Below are 21,521 nucleotides of genomic sequence, written 5' to 3' on the forward strand. Positions count from 1 at the left end.
TATGGATCAACGCAGAGCAAAGCCCAGCCTGATCCCAACATATGTCATTACCTTGTTTTCCTGCCCTTCCTCTACCTTCTCCTGCTTCAGCCTTCAGCTGGTTCCCTTCCTCCCTTGATTTCTTCTGTTTTCTTATTACGGGTAGCCCACTATCTTATTTCCCACCTTTTTTGTTTGTTTGTTTTTTCTTTTTTCTTTTTGTTTTTTCTTTTCTTTCTTTCTTTTTTTTTTTAAAAGATTTATTTATTATGTATACAGCCTGTATGGCTGCAGGCCAGAAGAGGGCACCAGATCTCTTTACAGATGGTTGTGAGGCACCATGTGGTTGCTGGGAATTGAACTCAGGACCACTGGAAGAGCAGTCAGTGCTCTTAACCTCTGAGCCATCTCTCCCACCCCTTCCCACCTTTTTTTTTTTTTTTTTTTTTTGGTTTTTCGAGACAGGGTTTTTCTGTGTAGCTTTGCGCCTTTCCTGGAATTCACTCTGTAGCCCAGGCTGGCCTCGAACTCACAGAGATCCGCCTGGCTTTGCCTCCCGAGTGCTGGGATTAAAGGTGTGCGCCACCAATGCCCAGGCCCTTCCCACCTTCTTTAAGGGATATTCCTCCCTCCTTATGAGCCCCTTTCTAATTTTGTCACCTATACACACATGTAAGTAAATATATACATATATATACACACACATAGTTGTAAAGATTTGGTTTTATTCTGTGTATGGTTGTTTTGTCTGCATGTCTGCATGCCATGTGCCTGCAGTGCCTACAGAGGGCGAGAGAGGGCTTCAGAGTCTTTAAAATATAGACAGAGGGTCAGTGGGTAGCCACAGGGCGGGTGGGCAGTTTCCCTCTTTATCTTTTTTTTTGTTGTTGTTTGTTTGTTTGTTTGTTTGTTTTTGAGACAGGGTTTTTCTGTGTAGTTTTGGTGCCTGTCCTGGAACTCCCTCCGTTGACCAGGCTAGCCTTGAACTCACAGTGATCCTCCGGGCTCTGCCTCCCAAGTGTTGGGATTAAAGGCGTGCGCCACCACCACCGGGCTTCCCTCTTTATTTTAACAGCCAGTGAGACAGTTAGAAGGGAACCGGCTTTCCCTGGAACACTAGACAGATGCTAAGCACTGCTAACACATTGCCGAAATCTATTAAAAATGTGTGTGGTGGTGCATACCTTTCAGTCCAGCACTTGAAAGGCAGAGGCAGGCTGACCACTGTGAGTTTGAGGTTTATTTTGAGGCAGGACCTTACTATGTTGCCCTAGCAAAGGCTCACTGTGTTTTTCTGGCTAGCCTCGAACTCACTAAGTAAGACCAGGCTGACCTAGAACTCACAGAGATCCACCTGCCTCTGCTTCCCCAGTGCTGGAATCGAAGGTGTGCAACTTATAGTTTGAGCAACAGGATCCAAGAAGGGGAAAATAAAATATGAAATAACCTTTAGCGGCAGCAGGATTTAGCTAACCAGCAGCATCAGGTCACATTGGCCAGGAGTTCAGGAACCATAATTATTATTGGAGTCATAATTCCCTTCGCCCTATCCCTCTTCCCTTCCAACGGGACCCACCTCTTTCCCTCTGGGCCCCGCCTCCCTGCCCAGGCCCCGCCTCTTTTCCTCTGGATTTCCCCCCGCCCCATCCCCTAAACTCCGTTTCCCCAGGTTCCCGCTGGCGAAATCCAAACCCGCTAGATTGCCTTGTGACTCCGCCCCTGTGACCAAGACCCCGCCCCCCACAGGGCTATTTGGAGATTGGTGGGTGCAGATACCTCGTTTCCCAATTGGTCACGGGGTAGGGCGGCCTCATGACCCGGAAGTGGTCTCGGAGGCGGCGGCCGCGTGGTTCGTTCATTCGCTAAGCGGGTTGCGGCCGCTGCTAAGATGACCAAAATAAAGGCCGTTCCCGAGGAGTCGGAGGCGCAGGCGGAGGGCGGCGGCGAGGAGCGCACGTACGAAGAGCTGCTGGTCAACCTGAACCCCATCGCGCAGCCGCTGGCTTCCCGCCGCCTGACGCGCAAGCTCTACAAGTGCATCAAGAAGGGTGAGGCGGCGGGCGCGCGGCCACCGCGGCCCGGGACGGGCTGGGAGGGCGGCCGGGCGGGTGCGGGCTGGACGAAGGCGCGGCTCACGCTTCTCTTTGCAGCCGTGAAGCAGAAGCAGATTCGACGCGGGGTGAAGGAGGTTCAGAAATTTGTCAACAAGGGCGAGAAAGGGTAAGGACCAGTCTTTTCGCTGGTTTTGTGTGTGATTTTATTTTTTATTTTTTGCAGCGCTGGGGATTGAACCTAGGGCCTGTGCATGCTAGACAATGCCGCCTGAGTTTGCGTTTTCAGTTGGTTAAGAAGGAATTCCACCTACCTAGGTGCTCAGTAAAGGTGAAGTTGACTCTGACCAGGCAAGGCCTTCACTACGGACACCCACATCACTTACAGGAGCTCCCAGTGAATGACAGGGAAGAGAACACAAACCCAACCCACGTAGACTAGAGCCCTGTTGGTTCATTCTGTGGATTGGCAGTACTTTTCCAGACTTCAGGCAGCGGGCTGTAGGGAGACATTTTCCCAAGCAGGTCAGAGAGTGAAGGCTAACTTCGGCTACATAGCAAGTTTAAGGCCAGCATGGGCTATGAAAGTGTCTCAAAAAGACAAAAGGACAGAATGATGGCCGGGAGTGGGGTTGCAGGCCTTTAATTCCAGCACTTGGGAACCAGAGGCAGGCGGATCTCCGAGTTCCAGGACTGTGTATAGAGACCCTGTTTAAAAACAACAAGGGCTGGAGAGATGGCTCAATGGTTAAGAGCACTGGCTGCTCTTCCAGAGGTCCTGAGTTCAATTCCCAGCACCCACATGGTGGCCTCACAACCATCTGTAATGAGATCTGGTGCCCTCTTCTGGCCTGCAGTCATACATGCAGGCAGAACACTGTATACATAATAAATAAATAAATCATTAAAAAAATAAAATAAGTCGGGCGTTGGTGGCGCACGCCTTTAATCCCAGCACTTGGGAGGCAGAGGCAGGCGGGTCTTTGTGAGTTCGAGGCTAGCCTGGTCTACAGAGCCAGATCCAGGAAAGGTGCAAAGCTACACAGAGACACCCTGTCTTGGAAAACCAAAATGAATGAATGAGTGAATGAATAAATAAATAAATAGAAACAGCAAAAGAAGGAGAGAATGGATGAAAGTTAGTGTGGGGGTTGGGATCCTGAGAAGAGTAGATGCTCAGGCAGGGCAGAAGCTAGTGGTTAAGTGTCTGGTCAGGGCCTTTAAATTTTTTGCTTTTTGACTTACTTTGTGTATGAATATTTTGCCTAAATATATATGTTTGTACATTACTGGTGGCCTTGGAGACCAAAAGACAGCAAGGTGTCAGATCCCCTTGGACTGGATTTACAGATGGTTGTGCACTACCCTGTGGGTGCTGGGACTCCAACTTGGATCCTCTAGAAGAGCAGCCCCTTAACCTCTAGTCTTCATGGGGCTTTTTAAGCAATAGCAGGTTTGGGTTTTGTTCTCAGAACAAAGTACCAGCCGAATAGTGATATCGGGAAAGAATTAGTCAGATTTAGGAACCTGTTGTAACACAAGTGAGGTGATGGGGCAAGAGTGAGGGCTGGTGGGTTTGAGAGGACAGTGACAAGTCTGTGCCTTCTAGATGCTGGTTTGGGCTGTAGTCTGTGACTGCAGACAGTGGAGGAAAACCAGGTTTATGTGAAATGGGTCCTTTATTACGTGTGCATGCATGTGCGCATGTGTGCCTTCATGTATATGTGTGCATACATATGCACTCTGGTGAATATATGGATGTCAGAGGACAACTTGTGAGTGTTGATTCTCTCCTTCCACCATTTGGGTTACATGGATTGAACTCAGGTGGTCAGGGCTGGCAGTGAGTGCCTTTATTCACTGAGGCATCCTGAGTTGACACAGAAAATGCTCTGGACATGCTCTGTTTGGCTGTCCTATTGGCAGATGGTTGTGTGTTTGGTAGGGACAAATGGAGCCTGGTACCTCCAGGTGGCACCTGGTACCATGATTATGGATCAGGGCAGCCAAGGAGAAGGCACAGGGAGGACAGCCAAGCAGTAGCCAGTGAGGACCAGCCCTGTGCCAAAGGGAATGGAGTATGGAAGCAGGGATTTGAACCAAGGGCTCTTGATGTGTCTCTACCCTTAGAGATGCTCTTCCTTCTGGGTGGATCTTTAGGACTTCTGGGTCTGTACAGCACACTCTCAACTCACAGTCTTAATTGAGGATTCTGGGGAACTTCCTCTTGGGACAGACCCTGTCTGTTGTTCAAACCCTGGGGTGTGACCCCTGCCAATCTCTGCAGCTGTGTCCTCTGGCCCTCCTGGTGTGTGCTTCGAAAGGCAATACCCTTGGCCTTGATGGCCAGCCTTTGGGTGCCCCTCTGATCCCTTGGCCTTATTCTGCCCCTGCCAGTCTCTTTTCAAGAGTCACCTCGTAGTTGGAACATCACTGACTCCTGGGAGCTAAGTTCCTATTTCTTGGCATTCCTCCCATGCCTCATCTGTGTGCTGCTGTCACATTTGGTGGCATTTATATGCTGTCAAGCAGAGATCATGTCCCCCAGAAGAAATGCATTTGCCAAACACGACTTTACACCCCCCTCTCAAGTTGGAGGCTGGCAGTGACTGTGGGCTGCTTGGGGCAGGGCATCTTACTCATCTCTGCTCTCACAGCCCAGATGGAGGTGATGCTCACAGTGAACAGCTAAAGGGAAGGAGAAGCAAAGAAGAAATGATGGTGGTTTCTCTCATTGCAGAATCATGATTTTGGCAGGAGACACGCTGCCGATTGAGGTGTACTGCCATCTTCCAGTTATGTGCGAGGACCAGAACTTGCCCTATGTCTATATCCCCTCCAAGACGGTGAGGAGCTTATGCCCACTTTGCCCTACTCCCGACTAGGTAGGCTATTTGAGGAAGAAACTCAAATGTTAGAATTCACAGGTCTGGGTGGGTTCTTTCTTTCCTTGTTGAGATGGTGTCTCCTTATGTCACCCAGGCTGGTCCCTGTCTCTGTGGCTCAAACAGTCAGTCCTTCTGCCGTAGCCTTCTGTGTGGCTGGGACTAAAGTGCGTGACGTGGTTGACAGATTCCCTTCTTGTAAGATGGGAATCTTTAGTACGTCAAGAATGGAAACAGACTGCATTTAAATGTGCCTTGCGAAGTCTTGTACATCCGTGATTGAACTGTTTAGGTTTGTGAGCAGTTGGAGGGACCTTCAGCTGTCCTGTGCATACATAGCAAGGACATGTCTGGAGCACAAGGAGTGAAGGGTGGCGGGGACTTGTAAACCAGAGGCACTGCCCTGCCCATAGGGATACCCTCCTAGGCCATGTGGGATACTCAGTATAGGCTTGGGGGACCATGGCTTGAAAGCTTAGCTTGAGTTTAAATGGTGACAACTAATCTGAAATATTCTTAAATGTAATGTGTACCAACAGGACATGGCTGTGGGCCGGATTAGGCTGCTGGGTCACTTGCGGCCCCTGTTCCCAACAGTTTCTCCTGTTTTGTGCAGGACTTGGGTGCAGCTACAGGTTCCAAGCGTCCCACCTGTGTGATCATGGTGAAGCCCCATGAGGAATATCAGGAGACCTATGACAAGTGCCTGGAGGAGGTGCAGGCCCTGCCAGCACCTCTGTGAGAGACTTGGGCTGCAGCCTATTCTAGGAGCTGCTGGGCTGGCTGCAGGCGGCTGCCCACTCTAACCGCATCTCCCCGGTTCCTGACGTGTGAAATCTTCCCAGGCAGCTGTTCTTGGAGGTAGAGCCAGCATCTTTCCATCAGTGCCATCTCCTGTTGAGCTTGGATGAAGACAGTTCCAAGAATGTGGGGTGGAAGTAAATGCTGAGGCAAAAATGTGGTGAGTGTGTGGGTGTTTTTTAAACTCCAGCGGCTGATGGAGCCAAGATGTTGGCAGGAGGAACGGAAGCTGCTTTTCAGCAGAGAGTCCCAAAAGTGTACCTCACAAATGCTCATGCTGTCTACAGCCCACCCGAGTCTTCAGTTCCCACTCCAGGACAGGTGGGGTCTTCGAGATGAGGCAGCAGGGCCCAGGCTCTACCTCCTAGAAGCCTGTGGTCCCTGGGTCAGGGGTGTTTCCAACAGCCTTATGTATCTGACAAGATTAGTTTGCCCACCCACACAGTAAATTTTAAATAGGAAATGAAGCTGAATACACAACCCTAGACCCTGGAGGCTGGAGAGATGGCTCAGCATTTAAGAGCACTGGCTGCTTTTCCAGAGGCCCTGGGTTCAGTTCTCAATACCCACATGGTGGCTCACACCTGTCTGTAATTCCAGTCCCAGAAAACTGAAGTCCTCTTCTGGCCTCTTAAGGGCACCAGACACATGGTGTACAGACATGCATACAGGCAAAACACCCACACACAAAGATTAAAGACCCAAGTGCTCTGACTTGATAAGACTTGGAAGCATTTTAAACTTAGGTTCCTTCCTATAAAAAGCCCCACACAGGATCAGGACACAGCAGCCTAGTTAAAGCACCCTGGGATAACCAGGTGGATTTGGGCTTAGAGGCCGAGAGCCGGTTGGAACTACAAGCTTTCCTGTGTCGTGTCCCTTACAGTTACATGTTTATATGGGAAAGCACCCTGCCCAGGTCTTCCATCCAGGTTTGCCTCCAACCACAGGTGCTAGGTGGTAGTGCCATGCCCAGGACCTTATGCAGCAAGCAGTCATTTGTCAGTGAAGCTCAGACTTGACCAGCAGTAAGGAGAAGAAGGGCTGAGAATGTATTTGTTCAAAGTTACAAAACAGCATCCAGTTCTAACGGGCTATTTACAGTGGAGAATAGATACATACAGTCGGCTGTACAGGAGGAGGAGGGGGCCACAGCTGGACCCCTGGTCTGAGGGCAGGAGTAGAAAGATGTCTGCTTTTGATAGCCCAAGCCTTTGCTGCCCAGTCAGGGGCGAGTGTAAACAGGAAGATAGCAGGAACACAGCACCAGTCCCCCTTGCAGCCAAGGAAGTGTAGGCTGCTTCACGGCCTTCCTTGGCCTCTGCCTGGGCAGGCCAGGCCTCTTGGTAGTGCTGGTCTGAGAGGGATCACAATCCACTGAAGCCAGTCCCTCCACCAAGGCAGACCAAGGCCCCTGGGTGGTTAACACCTTCCAGCAAAAGGTTCCTTGCAGTCAGAATATGATCCGTTTCCCATCTGCTGGATTCTGCTCCATAGGACAGTAGGGACATTTGAGCCTGCAAGGAAAGGCAAAGGAAGACATCTCAGGGCAGGCCAAGAATGCCAGGCTAGGATGGAGCCAGGCAGGGGAAACTCACTTTCCTCCATTGATGAGCTTGTTCAGTGCATCTCGGGAGATGACATGGCCACAGATGAGCTTGATGGGAGGGTTGGAATCTGAGGTCTGCTGTCGCAGGATGGGGCATGCAAACACGGAGTGATACCAGCACTTCATGCCCAACTCGATCTCAATCTGAGGAGGCCAGCAAAAGGCTGAGTGCCACTTCCTGTGAGCTGTGTACCCCAGCCCTGCCTCTGGGGGTCCCTCCCCGCCTGGCCTTACCGGCAGCTCGTCCTTGTGACTCCACACACCAGTGCACTGCCTCTGCTCGATGACAGCTCTGATGTTCATCAGCACCGGCAGCGCCACACAGCCAGAAGCAAAGCTGAGGGACAGAGCAGAGGCTGAAGCAGCTGGGATCACAGCGGGGCTTGTGAAGCACATGGTAGGGTCAGCACAGTTGTCCCCCTGCCTCTGCCTTTGTGTGGAGGAGCTGGGTTGTACCTGACACTAAGTGGGGACTCCACTGAAAGCCCCAGCAGGGAACATGCATCCCGAGTAAAGGTCTCACAGATCTCTGCCCAGTGGCTGTTGTCTAGGAGATGGCAGTAGGGTGACTTCTCCAAGCCCAGCCGCAGGTACACCAGGCTGCCCATCATCACCTGGATCTCTACAAAGATAATAGGATGGCAGTTCACACAGGGCTGCTGCCAACATGGAGGCAGGTAGGACAGTGAGGCTGTCTCCAGTTTTCTGACTGCATTGAAAGTCTCTGGCAGAGAATGTTTCCACTCACCAACTCTAATCCCTTCCCCCCTTTTTCGAGACGGTCTCTATGTAGAAAAGGCTGATCTCAAACTGCATCCCGTGTGCAGGATTAAAGGCATACACCACTATGCCCGACTTCTCCCTTTTAACAGCAAATCTAGGTTTGAAACTTTCAGGAGGAACTAAAACTGTCTGTGGGTGGGGGTGGCTCAGGGCATAACAGTTGTCAGCAGTAAAGCAGTATTGATAAGAGTCTGGTCCATCCCCAGTACCACAAAAAATAAATCACCGCTTTGTGTTTTATTTATTGTGTTTTATTTCTTTTTCTCCTCCCCAACCCACAAGACAGGGTTTCTGTGTAGCCCTGGCTGTCCTGAAAACTGCTCTGTAGACTAGGCTGGCCTTGAACTCACAGAGATCTGCTTGCCTCTGTCTCCCGAGTGTTAGGATTAAAGGTGCTCACCACCAATGACCAGTGATTTTTCTTTCTTAATATTGTGTTTCTATCTGTGGTCTTTAATTCTTGAGTTAGGATCCTGCTATTGCCATGCTAGCCTAAACTCTGAGACTGAAGTGGTCTTCCGGCCTTAGCTCTGCCTCTGGTTTGGACTTCACTTTAGAGGCAAAAGGATTGATCAAAGGTTTCTGAATTGTGGGGAGCCATCTTTCTGGTAAACAGAACTGTTTGTGGGTACAATGACAGGCTACCTGACATGTCCAGACACTGGCTGGAGCCTAACCCCTATCCCCAGCACCTTGGGCACTTACCCCTCTGGTGCAGCTGAGCAAAGGGCTGGAAGTGCCGTGCATAGCTCAGGGCCTCCAGCTGCTTCTCGGGGCCACCAGCTAGAAGGCGGATAAAGTGCAGCCGGTGCAGCTTGAACTCCAGTGAGCTGTTGAGCTCCAGTAGGCGCTGCCGATGGGATACAGCCCATCTGGGGAGAGAGAACACAGTGTAGTGCAGTGGGTGGTGCTACAGAGGGCCATAAAGGACAATGTGGATTCCTAAGGCAGGGCTGGCATAAGACAGGAATATCAGGTGAGAGGACCACAGGCTCCATGTGGGCACCCTTACTCCAGTGCAGGTCCCAGGTCTTGCTCATGTAGAGCTTCCAAGATGCGATTCAATTCCAAGAAGGGCTGCTTGAAGTCCAGGTCCACGTTCAGTGTCGATTCCTAGGGGAGACGGAGGATAGTGTCCCCAAAATTCTGCCCATAATAAAACTTCATCAGCCAAAGGTTAGCTGAAGAAAGGCGGTGTTTACCAGAGGGACTGTGGTCTGCCAGGAGCCCCTGTTCAGTGTCCAGTGTGCTGAGACTAAGCACCATCATTGGTCAGCCACAGCGAAGGGCCTTTCCCTCTACTGCAGAAAGTCCCCAGGCCTGGCACTGAACGGCAGAGTGAGAAAATGACTTTTAATCTACCTGATTACATTAAGGCAGTCTCCTTCCATTCCCAGTATGCTTAACACCTAACTAGTGCTATTTGCCATTTTGTTTAATCCCCTTAAAAAAGGAGAGCAAGCCTTGGCTCCATGCCCTGGCAGGCAACCAATTCTAACTAGAAATCAGTAACTTTTGTTTTTTATCAGATACCCTTAGATCTACCTCCTATTTTGTGGTAGGAGGACCAAATTCCTTTCTAAAATAAATAGAATGTCAGTGAGTAGGCCGTGGGAGGGCCATGCACACCTGCAATCCCAGCCCTTGAGAGAAAAGGGGAGAAGGACCAGCTGGAGGCCAGCTTTGGCTGTACAGCCAACCTTAGCTCCGAAACATAAGAGACGGTGTGGTGTCAGCATGGTGAGAGGCAGGAGGATCTCTGAGTTCCAGGCATTTCTCAACGACAAAACAAAAATAGTCAAGAATGTCAGATGATGCAATTGGCTGGGCGTGGTGGTGTGCACACCCATAACCCCAGATTTAGCGGGCTGAGGCAGGAGGCTAACAGTGAGGCCAGGATGGGTTACACAAGCAAGACCATCTCATCTCAAACAGGAGAGATGTAAGTGTCCCTGTGCTCCCAAGGCCAACATTACCTGGCACAGCTCCTCAGCTACGCTGAGCATGCCCTGCTGGTACAGGTGCTCCACAATGGCCATCTGCAGGATCTGCTGCTGCTTCTCACGTGAGTCCCACACGGCATCCGAGACTACGCCGCAGATCTCAGAGTCAAAGTTCTAACAGAGGAGAGATGGATCTGTGACTCAGGCGCTCACACTGTTCCTGCCAAGCCAGCACACATTGGCGCTGGAGTGTTCCCACCCCTAGACCCTGTGTCACCCACACACTCACCCTGTCGATGGCTTTGCCCACTCGGGAGACGCTGCTATGAATGTCCTTGTGGTCTGAAGCCAGTTTCTGGACCGTGTCTTTGATCTTCCGACAGCACTGGGACATTACAAGGGAGAGGGTGGCTGAGAGGGGGGTCCCCTGGAGAGCTGTGGAGACAGCAGACTGGGTCAGGACGCAGGTCCTAAGCACCTCCTGCTTCTGCAGCAGACTGCTTCCTACATGCCATGTGGTGGCCCAGAAGACAGCCCTGCAGGCCAGAGTTGGACTCCTACTTCAGTCCAGTCAGCTGCCTTCTCTGGATCTCACTAGGACCTCTGGCTGTCCTGGAACTCACTCTGTAGACCAGGCTGGCCTCAAACTCAGAGAGATCCTTCTGCCTCTGGCTCAAGAGTACTCGAATTACCAGCCACTTTCTAATGTGAGACTTGGAAGTGGCTAAGTGTAACAAGACAATATGTTTTGTTTTTTTAAGATTTTAGCTGGGTGTTAGTGGCACACACCTTTAAACTCAGCACTTGGGAGGCAGAGACAGGTGAATCTGTGTGATTTTGAGGCCAGCCTGGTCTACAGAATGAGTTCCAGGACAGCCAGAGCTGCACAGGGAAATTGTGTCTCGGGGAAACAAACAACCAAAAAAAAAAAAAAAATTAAAAAACTGCTGGGCTAAGCTGGGCAGTAGTGGTACATACCTTTAATCCCAGCACTCGGGAGGCAGAGACAGGTGGATCTCTGTGAGTTCAAGGCCAGCCTGGGCTACAGAGTGAGTTCCAGGAAAGGTGCAAAACTATACAGAGAAACCCTGTCTCGAGAAACCAAAAAAAAAAAAAAAAAGAAAAAAAGAAAAGTGGATCTCCCTATGCTGGGTGGTGGTGGCGCACGCCTGTAATCCCAACCCTTAGGAGACAGAGGCAAGGGAATCTGTGAGTTCGAGGCCAGCCTGGTCTACAAAGCTAGTTCCAGGACAGCCAGGACTGTTACACAGAGAAACCCTGTCTCGAAAATACAAACAAGGGGTTGGGGATTTAGCTCAGGGGTAGAGCGCTCGCCTAGCAAGCGCAAGGCCCTGGGTTTGATCCCCAGCTCAAAAAAAAAAAAAGAAAATACAAAACTGCCAGGCATGGCATATGTCTTTAATCAGCACTTGGGAGGCTAAGGCAGGTGGATCTCTGAATTCTAGGCTAGCCTGTTCTACAGAGTGAGTTCCAGGACAGCCAGAGCTCTATAGAGGGACCTTGTCTCAAACAAACAAAAAATTTAGTTAATTGCATGGATTGGGGAGTGGGAGAACATGACATACATATGTGCCATGCATGATGTACCCTGGAGGTCAGAAGACAACTTTCACGAGTGGGTTCTCTCCTATCATGAAGGTCCCAGGGATTAAACTCAGGTAGTCAGGCATGGTAGCAGGCACCATTTATTTGCTGAGCCATCTGTCTAGCCCACAAGCCAGGACCTTGGTGATATCATTTTCTCAGTTGTAAAATTCTATGTTGCTGTGAATGCTGACTTGGCTCCTGTGTGCTCTATTGTGTATTGGCTGTACTGCAGGCTTTCCTGTGGACCGCCAGGTTAAACTCGGAATTACTCTGAACCCAGTAATTCCAAGAAGAAATGGAACTGTGTCCACAAAAAGCCATGTGTGACACTCTTCCTAACATTCTTCAAGATAGCCAAGAGGTAGAAACCACCCAATGTCCATCCACTAATGGATACAGAATACCTACCATACATGCACACAATAAGATATCAGTCAGCCTTAGAAGGTATAAGGTGCTGATAAATGCTACAATAGAAATAAACCCTGAGAACATCACCCCCCACCCCCACCCCAAAAAAAGTAAATAAAAGAAAAGTTAGTTGAAAACAAAATGTCAATGTTAGTAATTTCAGGTAAATTAATCATGTCTGTTAGGTTTTCTGAACGAGCTGAGGCTTCCTTTGCCACCTTCAAGAAAGCCTAGAGATGCATGTCCAAGACTCTACCACCGAGTCAGTAGCCTAGGGCTACAGGAATTGGCACCTACCGGCACTGGCCAGCTCAGTCCTCAGCTGCCCCACGTAGTGCAGCAACTCCTCCAGGCTCTGCTCACAGTGTTGCCCATAGGTCAGGAACTTGTGCAGGACTTTGTCAAGCTCCCTCTCCACGCATGCACACTGCTCCATGATGGCCTCTGCCTAGTGAAGTCAACAGGGTCAGGCCAATGTGTGGGGACTCCCACAGCATTTCTTCTGGTCCCTCTCACCCTTCCTGAATAACACATCAGTCCCCTGCTAAACATAGTGCTTCCCAGCCATCCTCGCTGAGATGTCCAGTGGACGATGAAGGCTAGAGTTCGAGGCTAGCCTGGTCTACAAAGCAAGTTCCAGGACAGTCAGGACTGTTACACAGAGAAACCCTGTCTTGAAAAACAAACAAATAAAGAAAATTACTGTCTTGAACTTTTTGCCCTGTTACCTTTGCCCATCCCCACACACAATACACACTTTCTGTTTGTTTTTTGAGATAGGGTTTCTGGAACTCCTCAATTTGTACACCTCACAGTGGTCTGCCTCCCAAGTGCTGGGATTAAAAGCATGTGCTACCACCAGTCATTCAGCCCAATACACAACTCCTAAAAAGATTATTACTTATGTGTGTGCATGTGGGTGTCAGAGGAAGTCAGAAATGGGTTTCGGATCTCTTGGAGCTGGACAGCTACTCCATATGGGTGCTGGAAACCAAACTGGTCCTCTGAAAGAGCAGCGATAGCCCATGACTGCTGAAGCACCTCTGCAGCCATCCCTTTTTTTGGAAGGTGGGGGGTGTTTTTGAGGACAGAGGTTCTCTTTTTTTTTAGCTTTGGAGCCTGTCCTGGAACTCACTCTGTAGCCCAGGCTGGCCTCGAACTCATAGAGATCTGCCTGGCTCTGCCTCCCGGGTGCTGTGATCAAAGGTGTGCGCCACCAACGCCTGGCTCAACCATCCCTCTTTAATGTAGGAGTAACCTTGAGTATCACCCACCAAAATGCTGTCTACTTCTTTTTAGACTGGGTCTCTCACTAGCATGGAGCTCATCAATTGGATCAGACTGGCTGGCCAGTGAACCTCAGGGGTCCCCTGGTTTCCGGCTCCCTAATGCTGAGATTACAAGCATGAACTACCATACCTATCGTTTCTTTAAATGACATTTTCCCCTCAAGAGACAGGGTTTCTCTGTGTAGCTCTGGCTATCCTAGAACTTGCTTTGTAGACCAGGCTGGCCTCAAACTCAGAGATCTGCCTGCCTCTGCCTCCTGAGTACTGGGATTAAAGGTGTGTGCTACCACTGCCAGGCAAATTACCTTATTATTTTATGTGTATGGGTATTTTGCTTCATGTACATACATATGTGTTGCAGGATATTTGATCACACTGTGAAACGGCAAGACTGTGATAATAAAATTAACCTTGGATCAGGGGGCGGAGCCAGTGACAGGAATTAGCCATAGAGAGGGCAGAGGAACAAGGAAGATAGATAGACTCACAGGAAGGAGCAGGGAAGGACTAGAGATTCAAGGTCTTTTTTTGGTTTGGGACAAGTGGAGAGACACTCTTTTGGTGAGTCTCCTGCCAAAAAGGAAGGCCAGCTGGTTGCTTCTGGGTTCTCTGAGCTAGCAGGTTTTCACCCCATCATCTGACTCCCAAGTCTTTATTGGTAAATAAAATGGTAGAGACTTAGTTAAAACCTACATTTGGTGGCAGAGTGGGACTGGAAATCCTCCCCAGGCCACAGTCTGAGCTGTGGGGTGCTGACTACCGGGGGCACAGGCAGTAGTTAAAATATCAGTAGATTCAGGTGCAGCCACCAAGCCAACAGAAAAACAACGCATATGTGCCATGTATTGCAGTGCCCGCAGAATCCAGAAGAGGACACTGGAGCTATCTTGTGGATGCTGGGAAATCAGACCTGGGCCTTCTAGAAATACAGCCAGCGCTCTTAGCTGCCGAGCCATTGTTCTGGCCCCAACAACTGGCACATTTTTTATTTTCCACAGGGTTCTGGGTGTTAAATTCAAGTCCTAAAGGGCACTTCAGGGACTGACCTTCTGACAAACCCTCTTCTCTCTCTCTCTCTCTCTCTCTCTCTCTCTCTCTCTCTCTCTCTCTCTCTGTTTGGTTTTCAAAACAGGGTTTCTTGGTGTAGCTTTGGAGCCTGTCCTGGAACTCACTCTGTAGACCAGGCTGGCCTGGAACTCAGAGATCCGCCTGCCCCTGCCTCCAGTGCTGAGATTAAAGGCATGCGCTACCATGGACCAGCTCAGTTCCTTTCTTAATCAGAAGACTGGGCCTCAGTGGACCCTCAGCAGGCTCTATGGCAGAACAACATAGATAGACTCACATTGCATGTAATTCATATGCTCACAGTGGAACAGGTTTTTCATGTACTGTAGGAGGATAAGCCATGAAGGCAGTTCAGTCCTTTTTTTTTTTTTAAGCTGAGGATCGAACCCAGGGCCTTGTGCTTGCACTGAACTAAATCCCCAACTTCTTTTTTTTTTTTTTTAAGATGTATTTATTTATTATGTATACAGTATTCTACCTGCATGTATTCCTGCAGGCCAGAAGAGGGCAGCAAATCTCATTACAAGTGGTTGTGAGCCACCATGTGGTTGCTGGGAATTGAACTCAGGACCTCTGGAAGAGCAATTGGTGCTTTTTTTTTTTTTTTTAAAGTGGGTTAGTATTTATTGATTATCATGAGGGACTTTTCTAGTTTTTTTTTTTTAATTTATTTATTACGTATACAGAAGAGGGCGCCAGATCTCATTACAGATGGTTGCAAGCCACCATGTGGGTGCTAGGAATTGAACTCAGGAGCTCTGGAAGAGCAGTCAGTGCTCTTAACCTCTGAGCCATCTCTCCAGCCCCAGTTCTTCTTCTTCGTCTTCTTCTTCTTTTTGTTTTGTCTTTTCGAGACAGGGTTTCCCTGTGTAGCTTTGCGCCTTTCCTGGAACTCACTCTGTAGCCCAGGCTGGCCTCAAACTCACAGAGATCCGCCTGGCTCTGCCTCCCGAGTGCTGGGATTAAAGGCGTGTGCCGCCACCACCGCCCAGCAAGGACAGTTCTTGAGTGGCTGTTAATTCCAAGTGCAGCTTCAGGAATAACTACCAACTGTGCAGGCTAGATGGGCTTCCCCAGCTGCTTGACTACTGACAGTTCCTTGGATCCTGACAGCTAGAACCCTTGCTCACAGCTGCAGGCCCTGGAACATGATGTGGCCTCTCCCTGGGAGAGTCCTCCAGCCCAACCTCCCAGTTGTCACAGGCAGCTGGCCTGAGCCTCACCTACCTGCCTCCCTCCAGTCTCACTCTGTACCTTAGTCCTGAACACTGAATGACGAGGGCTGAGGGCCTGCCTCCCTGCCACACCGATGCTTTCCTGCTCAACTGTGCATGGAAAAGGATCGAGGGGGGAGGGAGCGGGGGTTATGGGTGATGTGTATTACATGTATGCATGTGTCTGAGTACAGGCACATGTGGGCATGGTACAGCATGGGCATGGAGATCAGAGGACAGCCTTGGGTGTCGGTCTTCACCTTGTTTGAAACAGGGTTTCTCTGTTGTTCACCGCTGCGTAATCCAGGCTAGCTGGTTTGGAAGCTTTTAGTAACAGTTCTGCCTCGCGGAGAAATGGAATGCCAGGACTAGTTATCCTCTACCAAGCCTGCCTTTACATGGGTTCTGGGAATTCAAACTCAGGTCCTTATGCTTGTATAGCAAGCAACATTGAGCCAACCCCACTCCCCCTCTCAAGGCTGACACCTGACTCCACCGCCTCCTCGTGGGCTCCTCCTAACCCTCTCCACTCTGCTTCTCCCCTTTTTTTCCTCTAGACAGGGTTTCTCTAAGTAGCCCTGGCTGTTCTGGAATTCAGAGATCCACCTGCCTCTGCCTCTCAGGTGCTGGGATTAAAGTCATTCACCACTGTACCCCCTTTTAAGGAGCCTTCAACATGGAGTACACAGATAATCCTCAGAATGTTGGCAACAGAGTAGATCTTCTGTGCCCACACACAGGACTAGAAATAAGAGGACTGAGTTATGTGTCCCTCTAAAGGAGTCAATGTAGCCAGCTAGCCACTCTCTCGAAAGAATGGTGTCACGAGAAGCCAGTGTCCTTGGTGACCCTGGGATTTTCCCATTCCTCCACTCTCCTAGTCCCACAAACACCAGCCATCTCGGCTTTACCATCTCGGCCCCACTTACAGCCGCTATCTCCCTCCCAGATGGGGACGAAGGACATGAAAGTGCTGGGCCTTGGCTGATACTCTCCTACACCCTAAAATTTGTAATCATAGTATCCAGAGATGTCACATCCCCAGAACCAAACTGGACAGTTATAAGATGTTATGGATAAAAATATAACAGGGACTCCCATTTAAAATGATATAATTATTTTGTTTGGTAATAACTAACATCCCCCAGAGGCTCGTTATGTGCTAGGCTCTGCTCCAATGACTTCACCCATTAACTCATTCACTTAATTCTCACAACACTATGAGGTAGGTACAGTTATTAGACCCACTTTGGAGCTGAGAAAATGAGACAGAGAAAGATAAAATAAACATCCCAAGGCCACACAGCTGGGACGTGGAGGAGTGGGAACAGAAGGAAGCCTGCTATCTGGCTCCAGGATGAGGCCCTCTCCTTAAGTACTTTGCACAACAGGACCAGCAAAGCAGGCCACTGTCCTAGCAAGGAAGGAAAGCGGGCTGTGTGTGCATGTGTGTGTATGGCTGGGATGAACTCATAGGGTCCACCAGTTATGACAACAAACAGGAAGTTAAACGAGTGAATGCAAACCACCAGCTGCCAAGTGGGTCTGGATACCACAGCCACATTTATCACAGATTAACAAGGCTCAAGGATAGGACCTCAACATGGTCAAAATATCTGGCCCTGTCAGATACCAACTGAGACTAGGACCACCATCGGAATGAAGCCATGAACCTATGAAAAAAAGCTGAGGATGGGCCAGGCAAATGGCTCAGTAGGTAAGGAGCTTGCCACCCAGCCTGGTGATCTAAATATGATCCACGGAACCACATGGGAACCACGGGTGGAAAATTAGAAGGACACCACAAAGCTCTCCTCTGACAAATATGTGCCATGGCACTCAGGCCCAGTCCCCAATAATAAATACATAAATTTTAAAGCTGAAGAAAGCCAGGTGTGGTGATATATACCTTTAATTTTAGTAATGGGGAGGAAGAGGCAGACCAACCATGGTTAGTTCCTGACCAGCCTGGGCTCTATAGTGGGAAAGTGCACCCTGCTCCCAACAACAACAACAGAATTAAAAAGCTGAGGACTGGGCTGAGAAGATGGCTTCATTGGTAAAGTGTTTGTTACACCTGCTGGATTAAAGGCATGTGCTACCAGCGAGGTTCCATCCACCTTTTTACACTGAGTTCCAGGGATCCAATTCAGGCTTTCCCTCACTGAGCCAGCTCCATTGTGCAGCCTCCTTTCCTGCATCACACACCTAATGTGTCAGTCCCACACAGATCTGAATCCTGACTGATTCTTCACATGTGTCTCCCCCATGGGACCACCAGCTAAGCAAAGCCTGGAGACTAGTTTCATGGTCTCGGGGGTCCGGACCACCACAGGACTGAGTAAGCCCTAACTGTTTCAACAGTACCTGTATTTCCTAGCCCTTCGCTAAGGCTTGATCAAAAGTTCCCAGTGGGCAGAAGATATGAAGGAAATGTTAAAAATTCCCACTACAGGGGCTAGAGAGGTACTCAGTGTCAAGGAGCACTTGATGCTCTTGCAGAGGACCTAGGTTCAGTTCCCAGCACCCACATGGCAGCCAACAACCTCCTTTTAACTCCAGTTCCAGAGACCCTGAAGCTCTCTTCTGGCGCTGCATTCATGTGTTGCACAGACACACATGCAAGCAAAACCACACCCATACACTTAAAAATGAAAACAAACAAAAAAATTAAAAATCTACTGGGTATAGTGGCTTACACCTCTAATTCCAGCACTCAGGATGCAGAGGCAGGTAGATCACTGTGAGTTCCAGGCCAGCCTGGGCTACAGAGTGAATTCCAGAACAGCCAAGGCTGTGTGGCGTAACACTGTCTCTAAATAAATCAATTGATCAATCAATTAATCAGAGTTTGGGTGTGGTGGTGCATGACTTTAATCCCCCCAGCGCTTGGCAGAAGTAGGTGCATCTTTGTGAGTTCGTGGCCCGCCGAGTCTACTTAGGAAATACAACAAGAAAACAAACAAACCGGGTTGGGAATTTAGCTCAGTGGTAAAGTGCTTGCCTAGCAAGCGCGAGGCCCTGGGTTCAATCCTCAGCTCAAAAAAAAAAAAAAAAAAAAAAAAAAAAAACAAAACCCAAAAAACAAACAAAACAACAACAACAACAAAAACCAAACCAACGCTTTATCCAAACTCCCCACTCTAATCACTCGCCCCCCTCACTCGCCATACTCTACCACCACCGGCGGCCTTTCTGTTCCAGTTTAGTTTGCTTCCATCCTCTACCTGGAACACTCTCTCTTCACATCTTTCCATAGCTGGCTCCCTATATAGGTCTCGACACAAGTGTCATCTTTTCAGACCACAACATTCTTTATACTTTACCCTCAAACAAAGCATATCTCTATTAATACTAGAAAGTTTCAAACCGTAATCTCTTCACCTAAATCTGAAAGGACGGGAAACTCCACCATTTACCCCAGGGGACTGTCACGACCCTTACTTCACCCGCATTATGGTGCAAAAGACTGGCAAACTCCTACTCATTCTTCCAGAGACCCTCCTGCAGTGCCCAGCCAGGACTCCACCGCCCGCAGCTGGTTACCTCTGACCCAGTCGGGTGCACTAAGATGGGACGTCTGAGTCGGGGCGACTCCACCAGCCCTTGGAAGGTGTGGCCGACGACTGCTCCGGGCTTTGGTCGGGGCGCCCCGCACCCCGGGACCCGGAGCCCGGCGGCTGTCACCTAGTTCTGCAGCCCAGCCGGCTTCCGGCGCCGCTGTCATCGGAACCGGAAGGCGCGGCAGTTGCCCCTCGGGTGGGTCCGGGCTCGCCCATGCGCGTTATCGGGGAGCGTGGGGAGACTGTCCGTCTAGCCTGTGCCTTTGCCCAGAGTGCGGAATGGAATCGCCCGCGGGAGCCAGCGGCAGTCAGCGCCTGCGCAGTGCCTGGGCGCCGCTTCCCTGCGACCCCGAGCGAACCTCGGTTTCCGCCGGCCGGAACCACCGGAGGGTGGTCCCGGGTTTCTACCGGAAGTATTAGCCGGCGTACCTGTCTAACTGGAGTCCCAAACTGCAAGTCCTATCTATAGTCCTGGGTCTCAAATGTTGAGGCTGGGCTTGGGGAAGCTGATGCTGGAGGAGCGCCTCGAGTTCCAGACTAGTATGGACTACAAAATGAGACTGTCTCAGAAAATAAACGAAGCTGGGCACTGTAGCACCTGTCTATAATTCTATAATTATAGGGAGATCATTAGTTCAAGGGCACATAGTGAAGTAGGCCAGCCTGAGCTATTTGAGACCTTGTCTCAAAAAAAAAACAAAACAAAACAACAAACACCAAAACGGGCGTTGCTCAGCGGTGGAGAGGTTGCACGCGCAGGTCCCTCGGTCCACTCTAAAAATAAAAATATCAAAAGACAGATACATGTACGTGGCTCAGAGATTACGTATTTCCTGTAATGCTTTTTGAAATAGCAAATAATGTTTAAAGGAAGAGTTCTGTGGTAAAGTGCAATGCAAGCATGAGGACCTGAGTTGAGATGCCTGGTACTGTTGTTACAAAGCGGGCCCGTAACTGCCGCACTGCGGTGGGTAGTGCATGAGGATACCCGGGCGTGCTTGCCAGCTGAGGTAGCTGAAAAGCAGAGCTCCAGGCTCAATAAGAGACCATGTCTTAAGAGAATAAGGTGGAGAATGATGGAGCGAGGCGATCAAAATGCTCCACACACTTGCACAATCACACCCGTGTACACACGTTCACATTACACATACACAATTTTAAGATTGTTTTTTGTCCTTGACGGTCACCTAACCCTGTACTTCCACAGCCCCTGGACCTGCTGCTCTCTGTGAATCGCCCCTCTTTAGTGGTAGGATGGAGTAGGAGGTTGCGTATCTGCCTTAATTAAAAAGGGTGAAGGAGCCGGTTGCAGTGGCACATACTGTGAGTTTGGGGCCGGAAAAAGGGGGAGCAAAGGTACAAAAGGAGAGGCGGTGGTGCCCCCCAAACTGAAAAGGACTACATTTTTTCTTTATTTTTAATTTTTAAATTTTCTAAAAAAATTATTTTTTTTTTCTTTTTGTTCTTTTGAGACAGGGTTTTCGGTACCCCTGACTGGCCTTGAAATCCTTGTGTCAAGAAGGACATCTTTCCACCTCCTGTGTACTGAGATTACAGGTCACCACTCAGGGTCCTCCTCCATCCCCTCTTGCCTTGGAGCAGAATAAAGAAGACTCTCTTCTCTTTCAGATCCCAGGAAGACAAGCAGCGTTTTTACTGCCGGTTTCCCTCAGGCCATTTATCGGCCCCCTCTTCCGCCTCTCCCACCTTGCACAATCTAGCTTTGTTTTCTTTACAGCTTTGGCTTGAAATCACGTGTTTGTGTTGATTCTGTCTCCTTGCCCCTATCTCTACCTCCCCCAACGTTTAGGGTAAAAGCTCCATTGGACTCAGGACTTAGTCCTCATCGCTACTGGAACAGAGTACGCACAGAGATGCTGGGAGATGACCGACATCCTCTACTTATAAAAGAGGAGACTGTGGCGCCCAACCTTCTGAAACAGCAGGGAAGAGGGCGGTGCAGAGTGGGACACCAGCCGGCAGGGGCATCGTGACCCCAGCATTTTGGAGATGCCTGGCGGCGTCTCGGGAGCCTGGGTGGTCCTGGCCCCACGCGGAAGTCGCGGGGGCGAGAAATTGAATGAGCCCTGCTTGGGGCTAAGAGCCAGAACTGAAGAACCCGAGCCCCAGCAGGCAGGACCTCACAAGCTTTCTAGAACGCCCCAGGCTTTCCCACTTCCTCTCCCGGGATGCCTCACCATCAAGCAGGGTGTGAACAAAGCCGGCTTCTACAGGAACCTGGGGCGGCTCACATTAGAACTTTTGAACCTTTGTGCCTTTCTCACGATGTGGCGAGCCTCCTGTTCTGTATTATTCTGAA

General features: G+C 49.8%; 2 protein-coding genes across 3 annotated transcripts; one reads left to right on the forward strand and one right to left on the reverse strand.

Moving 5' to 3' along the window:
- Nucleotides 1-1,703: 1,703 nt before the first annotated feature.
- Nhp2 (NHP2 ribonucleoprotein) lies at nucleotides 1,704-5,872 on the forward strand. Its single transcript, XM_036197803.1, has 4 exons — nucleotides 1,704-2,027; nucleotides 2,130-2,199; nucleotides 4,771-4,876; nucleotides 5,532-5,872. The coding sequence occupies exons 1-4, from the start codon at nucleotides 1,868-1,870 to the stop codon at nucleotides 5,655-5,657; spliced, it is 462 nt and encodes a 153-aa protein (XP_036053696.1). The 5' UTR covers nucleotides 1,704-1,867; the 3' UTR covers nucleotides 5,658-5,872.
- Nucleotides 5,873-6,745: 873 nt separating this feature from the next.
- Rmnd5b (required for meiotic nuclear division 5 homolog B) lies at nucleotides 6,746-19,540 on the reverse strand. Of its 2 annotated transcripts, XM_036197122.1 has the most exons (10): nucleotides 19,185-19,533; nucleotides 12,368-12,518; nucleotides 10,341-10,486; nucleotides 10,085-10,225; nucleotides 9,121-9,221; nucleotides 8,814-8,980; nucleotides 7,782-7,947; nucleotides 7,560-7,662; nucleotides 7,315-7,469; nucleotides 6,746-7,233 (listed from the first exon to the last, which is right to left on the reverse strand). In XM_036197122.1, the coding sequence occupies exons 2-10, from the start codon at nucleotides 12,504-12,506 to the stop codon at nucleotides 7,170-7,172; spliced, it is 1,182 nt and encodes a 393-aa protein (XP_036053015.1). In that variant the 5' UTR covers nucleotides 12,507-12,518; nucleotides 19,185-19,533; the 3' UTR covers nucleotides 6,746-7,169. The 2 variants fall into 2 exon arrangements, with proteins under 2 accessions (XP_036053015.1, XP_036053014.1); XM_036197121.1 differs by having other exon boundaries at nucleotides 7,315-7,662; nucleotides 19,185-19,540.
- Nucleotides 19,541-21,521: the final 1,981 nt, after the last annotated feature.

This window comes from Onychomys torridus, chromosome 8, assembly GCF_903995425.1.
Source record: "Onychomys torridus chromosome 8, mOncTor1.1, whole genome shotgun sequence".
Taxonomy (NCBI): Eukaryota; Metazoa; Chordata; class Mammalia; order Rodentia; family Cricetidae; genus Onychomys; species Onychomys torridus.